The 18,387-nt window shown below is 33.8% G+C and overlaps 2 protein-coding genes across 5 annotated transcripts; both read right to left on the reverse strand.

Annotated features, from left to right (window-relative positions):
• Nucleotides 1–388: 388 nt before the first annotated feature.
• On the reverse strand, nucleotides 389–5,980 carry LOC110670859 (uncharacterized). 3 transcript variants are annotated; one of them, XM_021833143.2, is made up of 7 exons: nucleotides 5,895–5,926; nucleotides 4,950–5,003; nucleotides 4,436–4,862; nucleotides 2,982–3,292; nucleotides 2,826–2,882; nucleotides 2,076–2,554; nucleotides 389–1,194 (listed from the first exon to the last, which is right to left on the reverse strand). In XM_021833143.2, the coding sequence occupies exons 3-7, from the start codon at nucleotides 4,852–4,854 to the stop codon at nucleotides 877–879; spliced, it is 1,584 nt and encodes a 527-aa protein (XP_021688835.2). In that variant the 5' UTR covers nucleotides 4,855–4,862; nucleotides 4,950–5,003; nucleotides 5,895–5,926; the 3' UTR covers nucleotides 389–876. The 3 variants fall into 3 exon arrangements, with proteins under 3 accessions (XP_021688835.2, XP_021688834.2, XP_058000614.1); XM_021833142.2 differs by lacking the exon at nucleotides 4,950–5,003 and having other exon boundaries at nucleotides 4,436–4,949; nucleotides 5,895–5,980; XM_058144631.1 differs by lacking the exons at nucleotides 4,950–5,003; nucleotides 5,895–5,926 and adding an exon at nucleotides 5,603–5,755 and having other exon boundaries at nucleotides 4,436–4,949.
• A 1,935-nt stretch (nucleotides 5,981–7,915) lies between these two features.
• LOC110670908 (putative DEAD-box ATP-dependent RNA helicase 29) lies at nucleotides 7,916–17,686 on the reverse strand. 2 transcript variants are annotated; one of them, XM_021833211.2, is made up of 11 exons: nucleotides 17,195–17,686; nucleotides 15,625–16,786; nucleotides 15,450–15,507; nucleotides 14,858–14,962; nucleotides 13,834–13,879; nucleotides 13,604–13,677; nucleotides 13,303–13,355; nucleotides 13,094–13,175; nucleotides 12,950–13,006; nucleotides 8,738–8,876; nucleotides 7,916–8,484 (listed from the first exon to the last, which is right to left on the reverse strand). In XM_021833211.2, the coding sequence occupies exons 1-11, from the start codon at nucleotides 17,565–17,567 to the stop codon at nucleotides 8,270–8,272; spliced, it is 2,364 nt and encodes a 787-aa protein (XP_021688903.2). In that variant the 5' UTR covers nucleotides 17,568–17,686; the 3' UTR covers nucleotides 7,916–8,269. The 2 variants fall into 2 exon arrangements, with proteins under 2 accessions (XP_021688903.2, XP_021688902.2); XM_021833210.2 differs by having other exon boundaries at nucleotides 13,604–13,680; nucleotides 17,195–17,685.
• Between the last annotated feature and the right edge of the window lie 701 nt (nucleotides 17,687–18,387).

The raw sequence follows: 18,387 nt of genomic DNA on the forward strand, positions 1-18,387 counted from the left end.
TTTTTAATAAGTTAAATAAGTTCATATCTAATAAAATATTTTTTTAATAATAAAAAAAAATATATATATATATTAATTTTAAATATTAAAAATTATTTATTAATTTTAATTAAAAAAAGAAATTGAAAAATATGGTGAATAAACATTATTTAATATTAGAATTATTATTATAAATATTAAAATTATTTAATATTAAAATTATCAAAAAGTATCATCAAGGATTCCAGTTACTCTGGACTTCAAGCTATTTCAATGCTGATACACTTGGTTTTCAGGAACAATATGATCTTCGCCGACTGCCGTGTCAAAACATGAAAGACTTTGATTGAAATCACGAGGAATAGATTGGAACTGTCTACTCTTAATAGTCATCCAGATTCACGGGGGAGGGAAAAAGAAGAAGACAGAATACTTAGGTAAAATTAACAGTTTGAAGGCCTAAACAAAGCCTCTGCCAGGAGATACAGGACTTTATTTGTTTCCACAGCCACAAACAGTCATCAAAATCCAGCAGCCTTCATGAAAATAGAAATGCACACTAGTTCTTGATATTGGATCATAATTGGCTCAACTTGCCAGATGTTAGTGATACACTCGTGTTTTCAGACTAAACCTAGCATAAAAACTAGCAGAATCAATACACAAACCACTGCTGCTCATACAATCTAGTCTCCAAAAACCAGTCTTTATGCCTGGCACAGGTGCAAATGGCATGCTCTTGACCAGCAAGTGCTACCATCAGCTGGTGCTGAAGTTTTATATGATGTTTATTAGGACAAAGCTTCAAGAATAAGGCCACTATCATTTCTTGCAGCTTATTAGAAAAGCCATGCATTTTAAACTTTTCAAGCCGTTTTGATAGAGAATTCCCACAAATCACTGGCTATCAGGCTCCCCTGAACATTTCTTGCTCCAACCACCTGAACCAGCTTTCCTCTCTCCTCGCTTTCTCTTGTTCTTTGGAAATTGGAAATCTGAGGCTAAACATGATTTCAGAGTTGATTGCCCCTGTGACACAATGGTTTTTGCCATTGGATCTGGTTCTGTGGTAGAAATTGAACAAGGATTGGTGCTTTCTCCTTCTTCCCCTTTATCTGGTTCGTGATGCTTCTCTAGGAGTTGATTATTCGTCCCTATGAAAGGGTGTGTCTCTCCCTCAGCTGCTTCAGTATGTATCAGCACATTATCCACTATCTGCAAATTCAACAAAGTACATATAGACTAAAGTGATTAATACATTTTGCACTCGTGTAAGTAATGAATTCTTTATTGTTTTCAACATCTCAAGATAATCAAAATCACAAGAAGCATTCTATCCATCAAACAACTTATTCCCAGTGCATAAAGTTTTCAGTTTTGCAGGCTCTTGAGGATCAGATATATGCAGCCTTCACCATGCATTGCAAAGAGACAGGTTCCATGAAACATAAGATTTAAATCCAAATGATCCAACATCTTAGAAGAGGAGCAAATCTGGCTGATAAAGGTTTTAAAAAGAATCTTAAGGGTTTAAGTATCACAAAAAATTCTAGAAGAGTGAAAATCATTGAAGCAAGGATTGCAAAGGAGCTAATATGGCACAAAAAGAAGATGTGAAATTAAATTTAGATAGAATTTGAAAGAATTATTAGAAACTGAAAATTTTATAGACTTGCATAAATTATGGAACAAGCAACGAAAATCTCTGACATTAAATTACTTGGAGCAGTTGAAAAAGTCATGATGCAGCCTGCAATTACATATATGTTATCAGATTGGTACTTCCTATCTTCCTACATAAGCTCAATGAAGGATGAACTATTTTCCTGTCATTTGAGTAAAAAATAGTTAACCTATCTCTAAAACAAATTTGCATTTTAAGGAAAGGTGCATCAATTTTAGAATAACATATACAAGCACATGATATTTTCTTGGTATATATGTTGTTTTAAAAAAAATAATTAAGGCTATATAAGCTCAATGAATTTTCCCATTTTCAATTTTAAAACCACATTTAATCAAATCAATCAGTAATTAGATAGTAGCATTTATAAATTACAGAATTTATATAGACAAAAGTAATTATATGTTCTTACATCTTCACATGAATCTCCAATTTGTGGCTGGTGGAAGGTAACATCTGCAGCAGCCAACATTCCTACTGTGCTCTCAATTATATCAGGTACATGAATAGCCTCTCCATAACTTGATATTGCACTATCAGGCATAACCAAATCTCCAATATCATAACCTGAGATATGCTGATTTGCATTATGCATAGCTCCTACCGACATTGTTTCTCCATTGCCAGCAGAGAATGTAGGACTACGAGCAGAACTAGTCTGCACATCACAAGGTGCAAGAAGGCTTAAATTCTCAGAGGAAGAAAACTTAGCGGCATTTTTTGACATCACCACATCAAGTTGATTCTTCAGCTTGTGAATCCGAGATTGCACTATTTCAATTTTCCAAAGGATTGGCTCCAAGGAATTATCACCATCTTCAAGCTCAAAAGATAATTGTTCATTTTTACTGCCAAATTTATCATTGCAATCAGCATGATGTTCTGTAATTGCTGATCCAAGATTATACCAAATGAATACCAGTCAATTACAAAATTATTGAAAATTGTTAAGAGTTAAAACACATGTATTAAATGATAACGAGAACAAACATCAGAACATATTATGAAAACACCAAGCTGCACTGGTTAGTATTGACAGTGCTGCAAAAGTACATAAATTAGAAGTCATTGCAATGCTAAGAATTAGGCAGCTATGGCCATTATTCAGGTAGTTTTATGCCACGAAGCAGAAAACAAATCAAAATATTACAGAAACAGTTACCTGTATTTTCAAAATCATCGATCATTGAACTTCCATCTGGATTGGATCTCTTGCTTTCTGCAATAAATCATTAAGTGAAATTGAAAAACATTGAGAAGAAAGAGGTGGAGAGTGAAGAAGCTAAACCACAATATGCATATGTGAAGAAGCATATACCCAGATACGAAAAAAGGCTATGATGTAACATATACGATGTTGTATCAGCTGTATCTTCTATTCTCTTTCGTTTCCTCCTCTTTATGGCCCTTCTTCTATAACATTGATTTGAAAATGGTAATGACTTCGAACAAGAATCTTCACGTGTAGATTGATAGATTTGTGAATGTTTTCTCTGTTCATTTGCTGTAAGTTCTTTGGCATATTTCAATGCTTGAGACTCAATTTCCTTAATTTTCAGTTCTGTCCATTTGCAACGCCACATCAGAGGACGTATAAAGCTCCTCCAATGATTTGTTAACTTCTTCTTCCTAGATGGAAGAAAAGTAAGTTGAATAAAGTGTTATTTACTTTGGCCCAAAAGGGTAAATGTTTGTTCCAAAGTTTTGAAAAGAGCAAAATATTAAGAGGGACTCTCCAAAATTAAGACATTTAACAATGTGGGAAAATCATGCAAATAATGACAGAAGGACATAAGTTATTATGTCTAGATGAGAAATGCCCTTAAATTCATGACAATGTGTAGCAGTTTCTTTAAATCAGTCAAGGACACATCTTCATTATTTGATCAATATGGTGCCGGATTAAATATATTGATAATTTTCAAGTCACAAGGCCGTATCCTTCAAATGAATGCCAATAACAAATCATGCAACATCAGCCTGGAAGAAATGAATGACTGATTTTATCTTATAAGAGATTGTTTATACATTGATGTTAATTTTAAGCAGCGCTTCAATCATTAAGAGCCCAAAATGCAAACCCGCCTAAACATTTTTACTTATACCTCCATTTTCCAATTAATAAATTATTTATTAACATCTTTCTCCTCATACAAAAGTTCCTCTGCAAGATCAACAAATAACTAAATATATGATAATGTATGTATAATTGTATAGCAAGTAAAATAAATTCATTGGTCTGTTTAATTTGGAAAGCCATTTCATGACTTGGGAATGGCTTTCCCCTAGAAAAGCAAGCCAAAAATTCTCCGAGTAGTATTGAGGCACACAGAGAAGAAATACAAGAGCTAGGCTCCGAGACCATGGTATAACAACAGAAAATGAACATATTGATGCACCTGGAAAGAAGCACTAGGTATTGTTAACTTACCAAGAATAAGACTTGACACGATAAAAAGAGGATAATATAGATGTATGACCAAATGAAAGGAAGGATAGAAGAGATCTATGACCAAATAAACCAAATAGATACTGTAGGTTGAAACACACTGTGAAAAGGCAACATGAAAAACGTGGGAAAAGAAAGGCAAAAAGCTAAGTTCTAACTGCGTAGATCATAGTGTTCTATTTTTAACTGCTACAGTTTCACTGGTAAATAAAAGTTTTTAGCATTCATTCAAGATATACCGTTATATTATAGTAAAACAGAACTAGCAAATAATCAAACAATTTTCTGACACATATACACACACATAGGGAACAGAAACATACCTTGTTTGAAAAATGCTACTGAATGCATCATATGGGGATGCCAAATCACTGTCATCAAAAAATTGTGATTCTACTTCAGTTTCACTTATTCCAGAACACTTCTCGGTATCATCAGGAGTGTCGGCAAATGAGCTTGAATATTCAGTTGCATCTGGATCTTCAGGTTCTGCTGATTTGGTCTCATTAATATTTTTATATGTAGTTATGTCAACTTCTACATCCTCAAGGTTCATTGGCTTGGTTTGTTCATCCAACAGAGTGCTTCTCTCACCAACTATTTCCCCACTGTTATTTATGCACCTTGAACTCATCCCATCTGATTTTGCCAAGCTAGTTTTGTCATCTATACCAACTTCAACTTTTCTAGTATGATATTTATTGTCTGGATCAATATCCATTAGTGGCTGTCCAGAAGCCATAGAACAATCTGAGCCAGAACTAATGGATCAATTTCCATCAAATGCTTCAAATTATTAACAAGCAAAGCTGAAAAGGCAAGTTCTTTATAGTTAACCTGAGAAGAGACCGAACCAGCTATGTTAGTTAATCGATTGTGTCAGATCAAATCCTGAACCATAAAGAAATTACTTTTCAAGAAGCAGAACAAAAACTAAATAATAATAACACTGATTTTTTTTTTTTTTTTTGCCATATCTCCACTAGAAAATCAGAACAAGTAAAAGGAGGATCTGTTAAAAAATTGAGGAGAAATCATTGGCAATCAAAACTTTATTTGGAATGAAGAAGTCATTCACTTCAAGTTTGGAACTATCAAATTTCAACTAGAACTTCCTTATATGTCCACTTGGTATTCAAACATATAGCTTTGAGCACTCTAAAAGACAACTGTGGCACTTTATATGACAATTTTATTGATACTGAAGCTCCAAGTCTCACAATTTCTGATAAACCAAAACTATATAAAATTTCCGGAATCTCTGCTTCCTAGAAAAGCCACAAAGATGTCACTGCAACAACGAGCCTTTGTAAAGCAATAATCACATTATCAAAAAAAAAAAAAAATACCACGAATTTGATAACATAATAGAATTCCAAGCATTACCCAGAATCATTTGACAGCATATAAAAACAACCCAGCAACCATAACACCAAAATTTTGAATTAAATATTAAAGAAAAAAAAAAAAAAAAAAGGTTCACAACCCACCCTCCATAAATAAGGTAGAATTGTTAAACTTGACGTAGAGAAATATTAAGACAAGTAATCAAGCCAGTTTAGAAAATTTGGCATGCATTTCTAGCTGTACTGAAACCGATCACAGCCATCAAGCTAAAACAAATGACAAGCAAAAAAAAGTAAAAAAAAAAAAAAAAAAAAAGAAGCTAGGCTTGAACATGAGAAGAGAGAAGCAGAGCAAGCTACAAAAGAAAGGAAGAGCTCAGAATCGAAGAGAAAGGTACATATAGAGACACATGTACGCAAGGGGAGAGAGAAGTACCAGTGAGAAAGGGAGTGAAAGAGTAGTGTGGACGTTGGGTGTGCGGCGAGGAGGAAGCAACAAACGAAGTTAACGTTATTATAAACCTAAAAGCAGTTAGCGGTAGCTTCATAAGCGTTGTACACTTCCCGCTTTTGTTGATACGTGCGATTCCTCTATTAATTTTCACCACTTGGCCCTATATTATTGGCTCAAAAACTCTTTTTTCTCCCTCCTATTGGAGCATTTATTCTATTTCTATAAACACTAAATATTCCATCGACAATACCCAATATTTAAAATCATTCCCCCACCCCCTAATATATTAGGAAATTTTTTTTTAAAAAATATCATATTATTTCATGCTTTAATATATCAGAGATCATTATTTAATTTTTATTAATTTAATATATTATTATGTTATTAAATGATATTGACATGATGAACACACGACGTTAACATGATAATACATGAATATCATATATTCACTATAAAAGTGTCATGTGGGTGCCACATCTATCATGTGTCACACAATGCTTGCTCTATGTTCATCGTGTTAGTGTTATTTAACGATAATTAATGGTTTAACTATAAAAAAAATATAAATACTAAATTGATAAAAATAAAATTATGATCATTCGAAGTATGAAATCACATGATATTTTTTTTTTATATTATTTTGTGTGTATAAAAGGATTTGAACTTCTATTTTATTTTATTATAAATTAGACATTTAATTATTAGAAATCTAATACTAATTTGGTATATTTTACAAGTTGATCTTCTCACGTGGTCACCGCTCCGATTGGATTGATTTCAAGTCGAAATACAGTTCAATTTAAGATTTAGTAAAATCAAGAACATAATCAGACTTTAGAATATCTTTCAATTTCGATTTCAATTCTGAAATCAATTTGGCCTTAATTTCAATTCCATTTCGATTTTTATTTAATTTAGATTCAATTTTAATTAAATTTATCAATTAAATTTTTGTTCAATCTTTATAATAAAAAATACAACATTAAACTGAAAGATTTCAATATAATTTTAATTAATTCAATTTTCAACGATTTTAATTTCAAATTTAATTAATCCGATATATACTTTGGGAACACTAATTAGATGTTATAATGAGTAAATTTCATGTGCATTATATGACATGCGTATTAACGGAGAAAATTAGAAGACTATCCTTACCAATAGCTCCTTTATTAAAATCAAACTTGAATCCATTATTATTATTATTATTTTTACCTAACATCATTGTAATGGGCAATAAAATCGATCAATATCATTTGCTATGTCTCTCTCTAAGCGGCAAGTTCTTACATGACAGTAAAATTTAAATGTAAATTGTTAATACTTGCAGAGATAATTAGTTGCTAATTTGAGTTGAGAAAAAAAAATAAAATAATTAATATGGTTGCGATCAAATGTGGAAAATATGTCGATCAGGGTAATTCCTTCATCTTTAAGGTGAATAAAGCAAAGAGATTGCTAATTCGAATTTTTTTATTTATTTATTTTATGATAATTCATTTTTATGATAAGAGTAAATGACTAATTTTCGTTATATGACCTTTCAATTATTACGGCCTTCATTGAATTTATAATAATATATGTACATGACCAATTTATATACTTTACTAACAATATTAAATTTTCTAAATTCTATACATTCTGTTAATATTATTAAAATTTTTAAATTATTCATATTATTTTTATATGAATTCATATTATTTTTATATGAATAATTAGTTTTGTATAAATATAATATGTTAAATCATATTTATTTTTTACTCTATTTTTTATTAATAGAATATTTTTTCCATTTTTATAAAAAAAAATTAATAATTAAAACCTCAATTTTCATTTAAACAGTTGAATGTCAAAAACCAACTTCCATTGCTCAACAATCAGCTCTTACTTCACCCTCGTACTGTCAACAAATGTGGCTTTCAAAATTGCTTTAACCAAAATTGGCCTGTGTTTAATTGATATAATGTTAAATAAATAATAATTAATTTAAAATTAATAATCTCTTTAAAAAAATAATAATAAGGAATTATTATAATTAATAATTTGATATATTTATAAATAATTATTAAAATAAAGTTAGTTAAATTTTAATATATTCTCTTGTCACAGCCGTTTATAAACTGCCAAATGCAGAAAACTATGACAATCTAACTCTCTTGAGTAAAGATATGTCCATTGTTAGACTTAGAAATAATGCATGAAAATTATGCTCTCATAGAATGTTTGGAGAAGCCAAAACTTTATCAATCTTCTCAGATCCTCATGGCCAGATCATAAAGCAACTGAATATGGCAAGCTTCTTTGCCTTCCTCTTATATTTGCATCACAAGTTTTCTCATCATCTAAATAAAGCAACCTTACTTCCTTGCCTTGCCTTTTTTCCCATTTTTACCAAATTTTTTACCCATGGCAGCTTTGTTCTTCATGTGGGAGATTTTGTTGGCCTTCTTTTGCCTTTCTTTCCGAACTTGATCAAGATCTTTAATTTCTGAACGTAAGTTAGCATTAGGCACTGAGCGATTCTTCCTGCCCCATTTAAACTTCCTATTATTTCTTTGTAATTGATGGTTTCCTGCAAACAAAACTTATTTCGATCAACTCAAGGATTTGCACTATTAAAAAAGCCACCAACTGGATAACCAAATGCATTAAAAAGTCCTAATGGCAACAGGGAAAAAAACTATTCAGCAATCTTTAGGTTGATACACAAGTAAATTAATAAAAATAATGAATGCCATAAATCATAAAGCAAGAAAGTTTAATAACTTCCGAGAGAAATGTTAACATACAACAGCAAACAGGAAAATCCAAATTCATAGAAATACCTGAGAAACTTGAGGTTTGCTCAGCATTCCCTTCGTTGCTAGTTCCTTTAAGAGACACTTTTTTGTGTGACTGTTCTTTCCACTTCTTGTATATCCCAGTACTCTTAGCTTTTACTTTTGCACCACTTTCTGTCTTAATCTACAACCAGCACAAAAACAGAGAAAAAAGATAAACAAACAACTTGTACAGATAGAATTATATAAATATAATGTATATGCACTAAGAGTGCATATATGGAGCCACAAGAGAAATAAGTTGTAGCATGCCTCAAACCAAGTTCTCAGTCTAGTTCTTTTTCATAATCTAGGGATAACTTATATTGATGCAATCTAAACACCTTTAAACTTTATTTGGGAAAAAAGTAGGATGAGGCAAAAAGGGCGAAGAGGATTACCCCTTCTACAACATTTGGAAAGTGGTGAAAATAAAGGGAGATAAAAAGTTGAGAAAAAATGGAAATTACTATCAAACGTTTCTCACCCTTCAAAAAGTGAATGATAAGGTGTTGGGCTTAAAAAGGTAAATTTTTTACCCATTTCCCTACTTTTCTGTAGGCTTTCCAAATAACAAAAAATAAAATTCCCGGATAAAGGAGGAGAGTTGCAGTAGGTGACAACCAACGTAAAAATTTCGTCACACCCTATGATATGGATTCAAATGATATAAACGTTGGGGCGTCCTCTACTAACGACGCGCTACATCGGAGCCCGGGTGTAGTGAGAAATATGTAAGGGTGTAGCGCATTCACCGAAAGTGACGCGCCATGCCAGCGCCCGGGTGTAGTGTTAAGTGAGCAAGAGTTCCCACATCATGGACGGGTGTGGTTAAAGAAGTTAGTCCATAGGACAGATAGTAGAATAAATAGTAGAACAGAACACAAGATAGATATAGAAAACAATAGAAGATATTATAGAAGGAGACCAATTAGGAAGGAGCAGGATAGGAGGAGGATCAGGGTTGGTACTTGAAATGTTGAATCACTTACAGGAAAATTAATGGAGCTTGTGGATACCTTGGAAAGGAGAAGGGTGAATATTGCTTGCATTCAGGAGACTAAATGGGTAGGAGAGAAAAGTAAGGAAGTGGGTAATTCAGGGTACAAACTGTGGTTTACAGGAAAGGAGAGAAACAAGAATGGAGTAGGCATAATCATAGACAGGACATTGAAAGGCGCAGTAATAGCTGTGAAAAGAGTAGGAGATAGAATTATACTAGTAAAGCTAGTACTAGAAGGAGAAACAATAAATATAGTTAGTATTTATGCCCCACAAATAGGACTAGACAGTGAGAGTGAACAAAGATTTTGGGAAGATATGAATGATTTAATGCAAAGCATACCGAATGAAGATAATGTTTTCATTGCTGGAGATTTGAATAGGCATATAGGAAGTGATAGACAAGGTTATGAGAATGTTCATGGAGGTTTTGGTTTTGGCAGTCGAAATGAGGAGGGAAAAAGCATCCTGGATTTTGCTATGGCATACGACCTAATACTAGCAAATACCTACTTTATAAAAAGAGAGTCACATTTATTGACTTTCAAAAGTGGGCAACATAGAAGCTAAATCGACTTCCTCTTAACTAGGAAGACAAATAGAGCTCTATGCAAGGATTGCAAGGTCATTCCAGGAGAGGCTTTAACAAGTCAGCATCGGTTGATGGTCTTGGATATCAAGTTTAGGAACAATTCAAGTAAGATCAGAAGAAATAGTGTAGCTCGAACAAAGTGATGGGAGTTCAAAGGAGTAAAGCAAGTGAAGTTCAAAAATGAACTTCTCGAGTCCGAAGTATGGAAGCTGGATATGGAGGGCAATGATATGTGGATACAGATGGCATCAAAGATTAGAGAAGTAGCTAGAAAAGTACTTGAAGAGTCTAAAAGACATGGACCACCCTCAAAAGAGAGATGGTGGTGGAATGAGAAAGTACAAAAGGCAGTGAAAAGAAAAAGAGACTGGTATAAGAAATTACCTAAATGTGATAATAATGAGACATATGAACAGTACAAGATAGCAAAGAAAGAGGCAAAAAAGGCAGTTAGTCAAGCAAGAGCACAGGCCTTTGAAAAGTTATATGAGAAACTTGAAACTAAAGAAGGGGAGAAAGATATTTATAGATTAGCAAGGAGGAGAGAAAGGAAATGTCAAGATCTCAATCAAGTTAGGTGCATTAAGGATGAAGGAAAAGTATTGGTGAAAGATGAGGACATTAAAGAAAGATGGAGAAATTATTTTAATGATCTCTTTAATAATAGTCAAAATGGTAATAGCGTGAATATAGATTATAGAACAATAGAAAAGAATGTGAATTATACTAGAAGGATTAGATCTTTAGAAGTAAAAGAAGCACTTAAGAGAATGAAAGTGGGTAAAGCCTGTGGACCCGATGAAATACCAATTGAAGTGTGGATGTATTTGGGAGATATGGGAGTGGCATGGTTAACTAAATTATTTAATAAGATTCTAAACTCAAAGAAAATGCCTGATGAATGGAGGAAGAGTATTTTAGTACCTATTTTTAAAAATAAGGGAGACATACAGAGTTGCTCAAACTATAGGGGAATTAAACTCATGAGCCATACTATGAAGTTATGGGAGAGAGTTGTGGAGCATCGACTATGTCATGATACTTCTATCTTTCTCAATCAATTTGGTTTCATGCCCGGTCGTTCAACTATGGAAGCGATCTTTCTCATTAGAAGCTTGATAGAGAAATATAGAGACGTGAAAAAATATCTACACATGGTTTTTATTGATTTGGAGAAGACTTATGATAGTGTTCCAAGAGAGGTCTTATGGAATGTGTTAGAACAAAAGAGGGTATCTATTAGGTACATACAAGTATTGAAAGATATGTATGAAGGAGCAACTACTATTGTGCGCACAGTGGGAGGGGACACAAGAGATTTTCCGATCTCAATTCGATTACACCAAGGATCAGTCATAAGCCCTTACTTTTTTTCATTAGTTTTAGATGAACTGACGAAACATATACAAGAGAGTATTCCTTGGTGCATGATGTTTACGGATGATATTGTTCTGATAGATGAGACACGAGAAGGAGTCAATAGAAAGCTAGAACTTTGGAGAAGTACTCTAGAGTCAAAGGGTTTTAAGTTAAGTAGAACGAAGACAGAATACATGCATTGCAAGTTCAGTGAAGGCCAAACTGGCGATAAGGAAGGAGCTAGTTTGAATGGAGTGATACTGCCCCAAAGTAATCACTTTAAATATCTAAGCTCAGTCCTTCAAGTAGATGGGGGATGTGAGGAGGATATTAGTTATAAGATTAAAGCCGGATGGTTGAAGTGGAGACGTACCACGAGAGTTTTATGTGATCGTAAATTTTTACCGTACAGCCATACGACCGGCTATGTTAAATGGTAGTGAGTGTTAGGCACTGAAAGAGTCGTATGCATCTAAGATAAGAGTTGCAAATATGAGAATGTTAAGGTGGATGAGTGGCCATACTAGACTAGATAAAGTCCGTAATGAGAGTATTAGAGAAAAGGTAGGAGTGGTGCCAATTGAAGATAAGTTGAGAGAAGGGAGATTGAGGTGGTTTGGTCATGTGAAGCGTAGACATACGGAGGCTCCAGTTAGACAAGTAGAGCACATTAGGTTAGAGGATAGAAAGAAAAAAAGGGGTAAACCTAAATTGACTTGGAGGAGAGTAGTACAACATGACCTAGAAGCATTACACATTTCTAAGGATTTAACCCAAAATCGTTCAGAGTGAAGAAAACAAATCCATATAGCCGACCCCAAATTTATGGGATAAAGACTTAGTTGAGTTGAATTGAGTTGAGTTGCTAAGAACATGAGAAGCATAACAGAATACACATCTTTTCTTTCCTAGCCAAGCGACATATGAGTTGTTTGATCACAATTATGGAACAGACAACAACAGAGAATCTTATGGGGTAGTACGAACTAGTAAGGCAAGATGTACACAAATGTTAAAAGATTTAATAAGTGCCAAAACTCTAAAAGTTCCATCACAGGGGAAAATGTGAATTTTGCCTGATCACACATCTTAAAGATACAATAAACTTAAAGAGGAAAAAAGAGAATAAATTCTACTAGTAGAATTGCATTTTTATATCCACAAAATTTAACAAGTTTTAATATAGATTTTTTCTAGATGCCATAAATTTACAATAAAATCACAGATCTCATTATAGAGATCAAAACAGAAGGTCAAAAAGGTACCTTTCCACTAGCTGTAACACGTTCACCGTTGTTCAATTTGATGTACTTCTTACTCCTCTGCCACAATATGGATTCATAAATCAAAAAGAAAATTCATTCATACAAAAGAATCACTTAACATCATGATTTAAATGTTTCAAGTACCTTATCCCAATGGTATACAGTTTTTTGTTTCTGCATGCCCTGGCTATCATCTGCTACCAGATCTAGGACAGCAGTGTCCAGCCTAATAAGATTATTTCCAACAACTAGTGAGAAAAAAAAGAAAACACTAAAAAATTTTAACCAAATAAGATCATACCAGATCAATTCATTCACAAAACAGTACTCAACAATTCATTCGTAAAGTTTACCTATTTGATCCAAAGCCTTCATTAGCTCTCACTGAAAGGCCTACCTCTGTATGCTGAGAGTAGCATCAAAATGCAAGACAAATTAGTTAGCCAAGATTTCCAATATCTATAGTGCCTCTTCTTTATTAAGTAAAATATATAACCCTCAATAAAGGAACCAAATGAGGTGCCTCCCACATAAACTAAAATTACAAAACCATCCTGGATGTAAAATGCATTTCACAGCTTAGATAGAGAGTATTATACTAAAAAACTCACTAGATGAATTATAGTAGAGGATATAACAGGTGCTATAACATACATGATTCGTGGGTACTGAACTTATATAGTATTCTTCATCTTTGAAGCTCCTTGCCTTTCTTTTAGAACCTCGAGCTTCTAACATCCAAAATAAATCATTACCATTTAGCATCAAAAGAGAAAAAAAAAATTATTCTATTTACGAGAAGATATTTTATTTTATTACCAAATGAATACTTGAGAGTTAAGACATTAAAGAGAGGATACAGTATACATAGGACAGGAACAAACCTTTTTTCCCCCTTCCATTTGAAGAAGTAATTTCAGATTGAGCTTCCTACAAGTACCAAAAGATTTGATTCTTCAAGAAATAGAAAAAAAATAAGGAGCTACAACCAACAAATATCAAGCAAGCACATATAGACCGTAACCCAAAGTAAAAAATAGTTAAACAGTCCAAACCTAATAATGAAAATGCTAGTAACTACCACAGAGGTGATAGGTCAAGGCTTGAACTTTTAATTATGCAGCAAGGCTAGGACAGTAAAGATTTGAGCCCCATAAACTTTTGTCAAGAGCAAAGTTAAAAGGGGAATGAGAGATCAAGCTACCTGTATTTATTATAATAATACCACTTTGGCAAAGACAATAATCTATACTGAACAATGTTATTCATTAATACTATTACACTCAGAACTTGAGCAAATAACATTAAGTTCACGCAAAACTTCTGAAAAATGAATATCCCTACACAGATATTGCCAGGGGCCGGTTCCAGTCCGGATCACAGTCAGAATTGGTGGTTCCAGTTCGTGGCTGAACCGAAACTGAACCAGTCCAAGGTGGCCGGTTCACCACAGTTCTGGGCTCCGGTTTGATTCGGGTTAAGGCACCAACATTTGAAATAATTTTTCAAAATTTCTTTTTTGAAAAAAATGGTGGATTGAACCAGACCTTATCCCTGGGCTAAACTGCCAGTTCCCGTCAACAGTTCAAGGTTCAAAGGGGTAAGGAACTTCCCCACCCACCCCCCCGCAACCCCCAAAAGGTGGTTCCGGTCCCAGGTTTAACCATTCCAGTTCAAGGCCCAACCCAAACTGTGGCCAGCCCTACCAGTACATGTTCCTGAAAGCATTTTTCTTCAGGTAAGTGACTACAAAAAGATACAGCACAAAAATTATATATGAAATGCTAATCTCATGGGGTGATTCATTATTTCTTAGCATTGAAACCATTTTGTCAAGGATTATAACATAAATTTGTACTAAGCATTAAGAATAATGGCTGCAATTCAAGTTACAAGTAATATATTTACCCTTTCCATCTGCTTGCTTGAGCGTTGTTGATGCACTATATTAATGATATCCTCATGAATGGCTCTTTTTCTCTTCATCACATCAACCCACTGACTAGAAGGACCCTAGAATTGAGCCATAACATCAAAGCGAAACTCAATAAAGAGGAGCACCTTTTTAAATACAGAGAAACATGTGCGCAATAAATTCAGAATTATTTATATTAATGTTAAAAGTTACAAGTTAACGTGAACAACAAAACACCAGAAAATACAAAGGATTATACAATACAATTAAGATGCAGAATGCAGATGCCCCTAAAGGCCAAGTAAAATTGTAAAATTGGATCTTCTATGATTAAACGTAAAAGAAAATGGAAATATAAAACAATAATGAAAATGAATAACGATAGAAAATAATGAGGACACAAAACATCAAGGACAAAAGTTTCCTAAGTTTCAACAACAAAGGAAGAGGATATAATGATTCCAAGTTCCAACTTATTCTTATTAGCATGAGAATTAAGAAAGCATATATAGTTTCAAATTTAGATCAAGAGCTTACATTCACAAATTAAGTACATTGCAAGCAGATTTTAAATGGGCAGGTTACCTGCAGATTCTTTGATTTGGCAGCTTCACCTTCAGCTTCCAGTATAGTCTGCTTGGGCCTAAAACAATCCATGCATTTTATTATCAATGTTACACAAATATGCAAACATCCTTCGATTCTTACTTGAAAATGAAAATGAAAAATTAAAAGTTAAGGGAAAACTTTTCAGGTTCACCTGAATGCTTTCAAGCGCTCAGAAAATGCCAATGCTATTAATTCACCACCTCCAAGAACATTTTTGAAATCTGGATGCAAACCCTCATGGGGTAAATCCTTCACTCTTCTAATGGATTCCTTTGCTGGTAAAGGTTTTGTCTTTGTATACAAGCGAAAAGCATTCAAGCAGGTTTTCTGCAAAGAAGTCAGTTCTGCTGATGAATCAATAATTTCTTGAACTCGATCTGAAACAAGATCAAGAACTGTTTGAGGGAAACGTCCGTAAACAGTTTCCCCATTTGCAATTGCTTGATCGATTTTCTTCATTACTCCATCCATGTCCTGCAAAACCTCTTCCTCAGAAGGTGCAGCCCTGATTGGTTTTGAAAGAAATAGATGAAGATCTAAAAGGTAAGGCATATCTTCAGTTGTCATAAAAGAAAAAGCTGTACCGGTCCGACCTGCCCTTGCAGCTCGCCCCACTCGATGGACAAAAATTTTTGGTTTTGGGGGGAAGTCCCAATTGATGACATTATCAAGCAATGGAATGTCAATGCCCCTTGCAGCTACATCTGTCACAATTAACAGCATAGTTTTTCGCGCTCTAAACCTTGATATATGAATCTTGCGAGCATCTTGATCCATATCACCATAGCATACAGAAGGCTCAATGCCCTCTTCTCGAAACAAAATATTAAGGAACTCCACATGATGTTTCGTTGAAACAAATATCAATGTCTGCTGCTCAGAACTAATATGTTCCCTTACCAAATATAGCAATGCTGCATGTTTTTCCTCCTGTCGTAAGGTGAAGAACTTCAGCTTCAAATCAGGGCTAATTTTAGTTTCCAGATCAAGTCGAACAAGCTGAGGATCTCGTAGACCAGCCTTAGCAAACTCAGCAAGGGCACTTGGCAAAGTTGCACTGAACAGCAAGGTCTGCCGATTCTCACTTAACTGGGTTAGGATTTTGTGCAATTGCTCAGCAAAGCCCATGCCAAATAGACTGTCAGCTTCATCAAAAACCACATATTCCACTGTCCGCAAAGACATGTCCTCAACCTCAGACAAATGGTGCATAAGCCTACCAGGAGTTGCAATGATAATATCTGGATTCTGTGCTAATTCTTCGAATTGATTTTCCATGCTGTCACCACCGACTAATAAACTAGTACGAAGATCTACAAAATTGAAAAAAGAATTAAAACATTCCATGTTTGAGGAACATTAAACAGAGTACTCAAGAAAACATGTAGAGAAGGACTCAGCGGCTGGTGATTAATTTACTAAGCTTCATTTTGATGCTAGGGACAAGTTCAACCCAGAATCCATATTTAAAAGACCTGAAAATGTCTAATGAATTGGCATTTGTTAAGTATCATTTGGCTCATGTAACATACATTCTTTGCTAGAAGAAATGCTTATCTATCCCAATATTGAACAAACAACTAAATAAAGTACTACGAAGTAATTAAGGCCTTCACTTCTTTCTTTTTAATAGAAGATAGAAAAAAAAGGGGAAAAAAAAAGAGAGAAATAGAGCGCATAGAAAGCCAAGTTTCCACAGCGATTAATTCCATTCAAATTACCGGTGAACCTGCCAAGCTCTTTAGTGAACTTCAAGGTCTGCAAAGCCAAATCCCTTGTAGGCGACAAAATGAGAGCCCTAACACCTCCCTGAGGCAGGTGCTGCTTCAGCCTCTCAAGCATAGGGAGCAAAAACGCTGCGGTTTTACCAGAGCCAGTGCGAGCCATGGCGACAACGTCGGAACCAGCGAGGATGAGAGGCATAGTCTTGCGTTGAATGGGTGTCGGGACACGGTAACCCTTCCTCTTGATTCCTCGGTAGACATTGGGGCTGAGGTTTAGGGACTCAAAGCCACCCGATTTCGCTTTCTTTTTGAGCTTTTGCTTGCGTTTCAGCTCCGCCTTGGAGCTAACCAGTGGTTCTCCTCCGCCCATTCGGTGCCGCCCGATGAATTCGCCGAGGCACTCGCGCTGTTTATGCGTTCTGCAAGTTGCAATGGAAATGAATATCGCTGAAGATGAAAGAAAGAAGGGTTGCAAAATGGAAGTAGGGTTTTGTGTTCGAATGGCTCATATAAATAGAAATATCAATACGACATCGTGTTTAATTAGTTGTACATAGATCTACTTTATAATTTTCCAACGAATTAGGTTGGTTTCTTTAGCTTCAGCCTACTTAGAGTTTCCATTGAGTACATGTAATCTAAGTAATATTTAATAGTTATCTTATTAATATTATAATAAATATATTAAAATTATATTATTTTTATATATTAAAATTAAATATATATATAAATTAAAATTATTAATAACGACATATATTAACACAAGTAATTTAGAAGTTTATATATATATATATATATATATATATATAAATAAAGCATTCAGAATTTTATTTGGTATTTCCATATGAAAAAATTAATTATATATGTTAATTAGTTTATTTTTTCACATAAAATCAATTAAAAAAGTGATAAAAAAACAATTTTAGTAAAAACCTAAATAAGATATAAAGATTAACAATAAAGTATTAAAACAGTTGCATATTATAAATTTTAATAATTAATTTATATAGAAATATTAAATAAAAAATACAATATTAAAATTTAAATTAGCTAAATAAAAAATTAATTTTTATTAAATGTGTGCATGTCATAAGAATTTAACTAGTTTCTCTACGAAGCATGGATAGCAATAGGATAGGTAATTGCTCCTTCCTTGCAGAGAATAAAGTTTCCTTCCAATGTGCGGGGCA

This window comes from Hevea brasiliensis, chromosome 1, assembly GCF_030052815.1.
Source record: "Hevea brasiliensis isolate MT/VB/25A 57/8 chromosome 1, ASM3005281v1, whole genome shotgun sequence".
Classification (NCBI taxonomy): domain Eukaryota; kingdom Viridiplantae; phylum Streptophyta; class Magnoliopsida; order Malpighiales; family Euphorbiaceae; genus Hevea; species Hevea brasiliensis.

Bases quoted from the DNA above. Each gene is read 5' to 3' on its own strand.
- LOC110670908 (XM_021833210.2), bottom strand. From the start codon at position 17,567: ATGGGCGGAGGAGAACCACTGGTTAGCTCCAAGGCGGAGCTGAAACGC. The intron at 13,356-13,603 runs GTATGTTATAGC...TGCTACTCTCAG, and splicing joins GTTCAGTACCCACGAATCAT to CATACAGAGGTAGGCCTTTC. The intron at 13,176-13,302 runs GTAAACTTTACG...TAATCTTATTAG, and splicing joins GAAGGCTTTGGATCAAATAG to GCTGGACACTGCTGTCCTAG.
- LOC110670859 (XM_021833142.2), bottom strand. From the start codon at position 4,854: ATGGCTTCTGGACAGCCACTAATGGATATTGATCCAGACAATAAATAT. The intron at 3,293-4,435 runs GTATGTTTCTGT...TCTTCCATCTAG, and splicing joins AGTAGCATTTTTCAAACAAG to GAAGAAGAAGTTAACAAATC. The intron at 1,195-2,075 runs GTAAGAACATAT...TTGAATTTGCAG, and splicing joins TTGGAGATTCATGTGAAGAT to ATAGTGGATAATGTGCTGAT.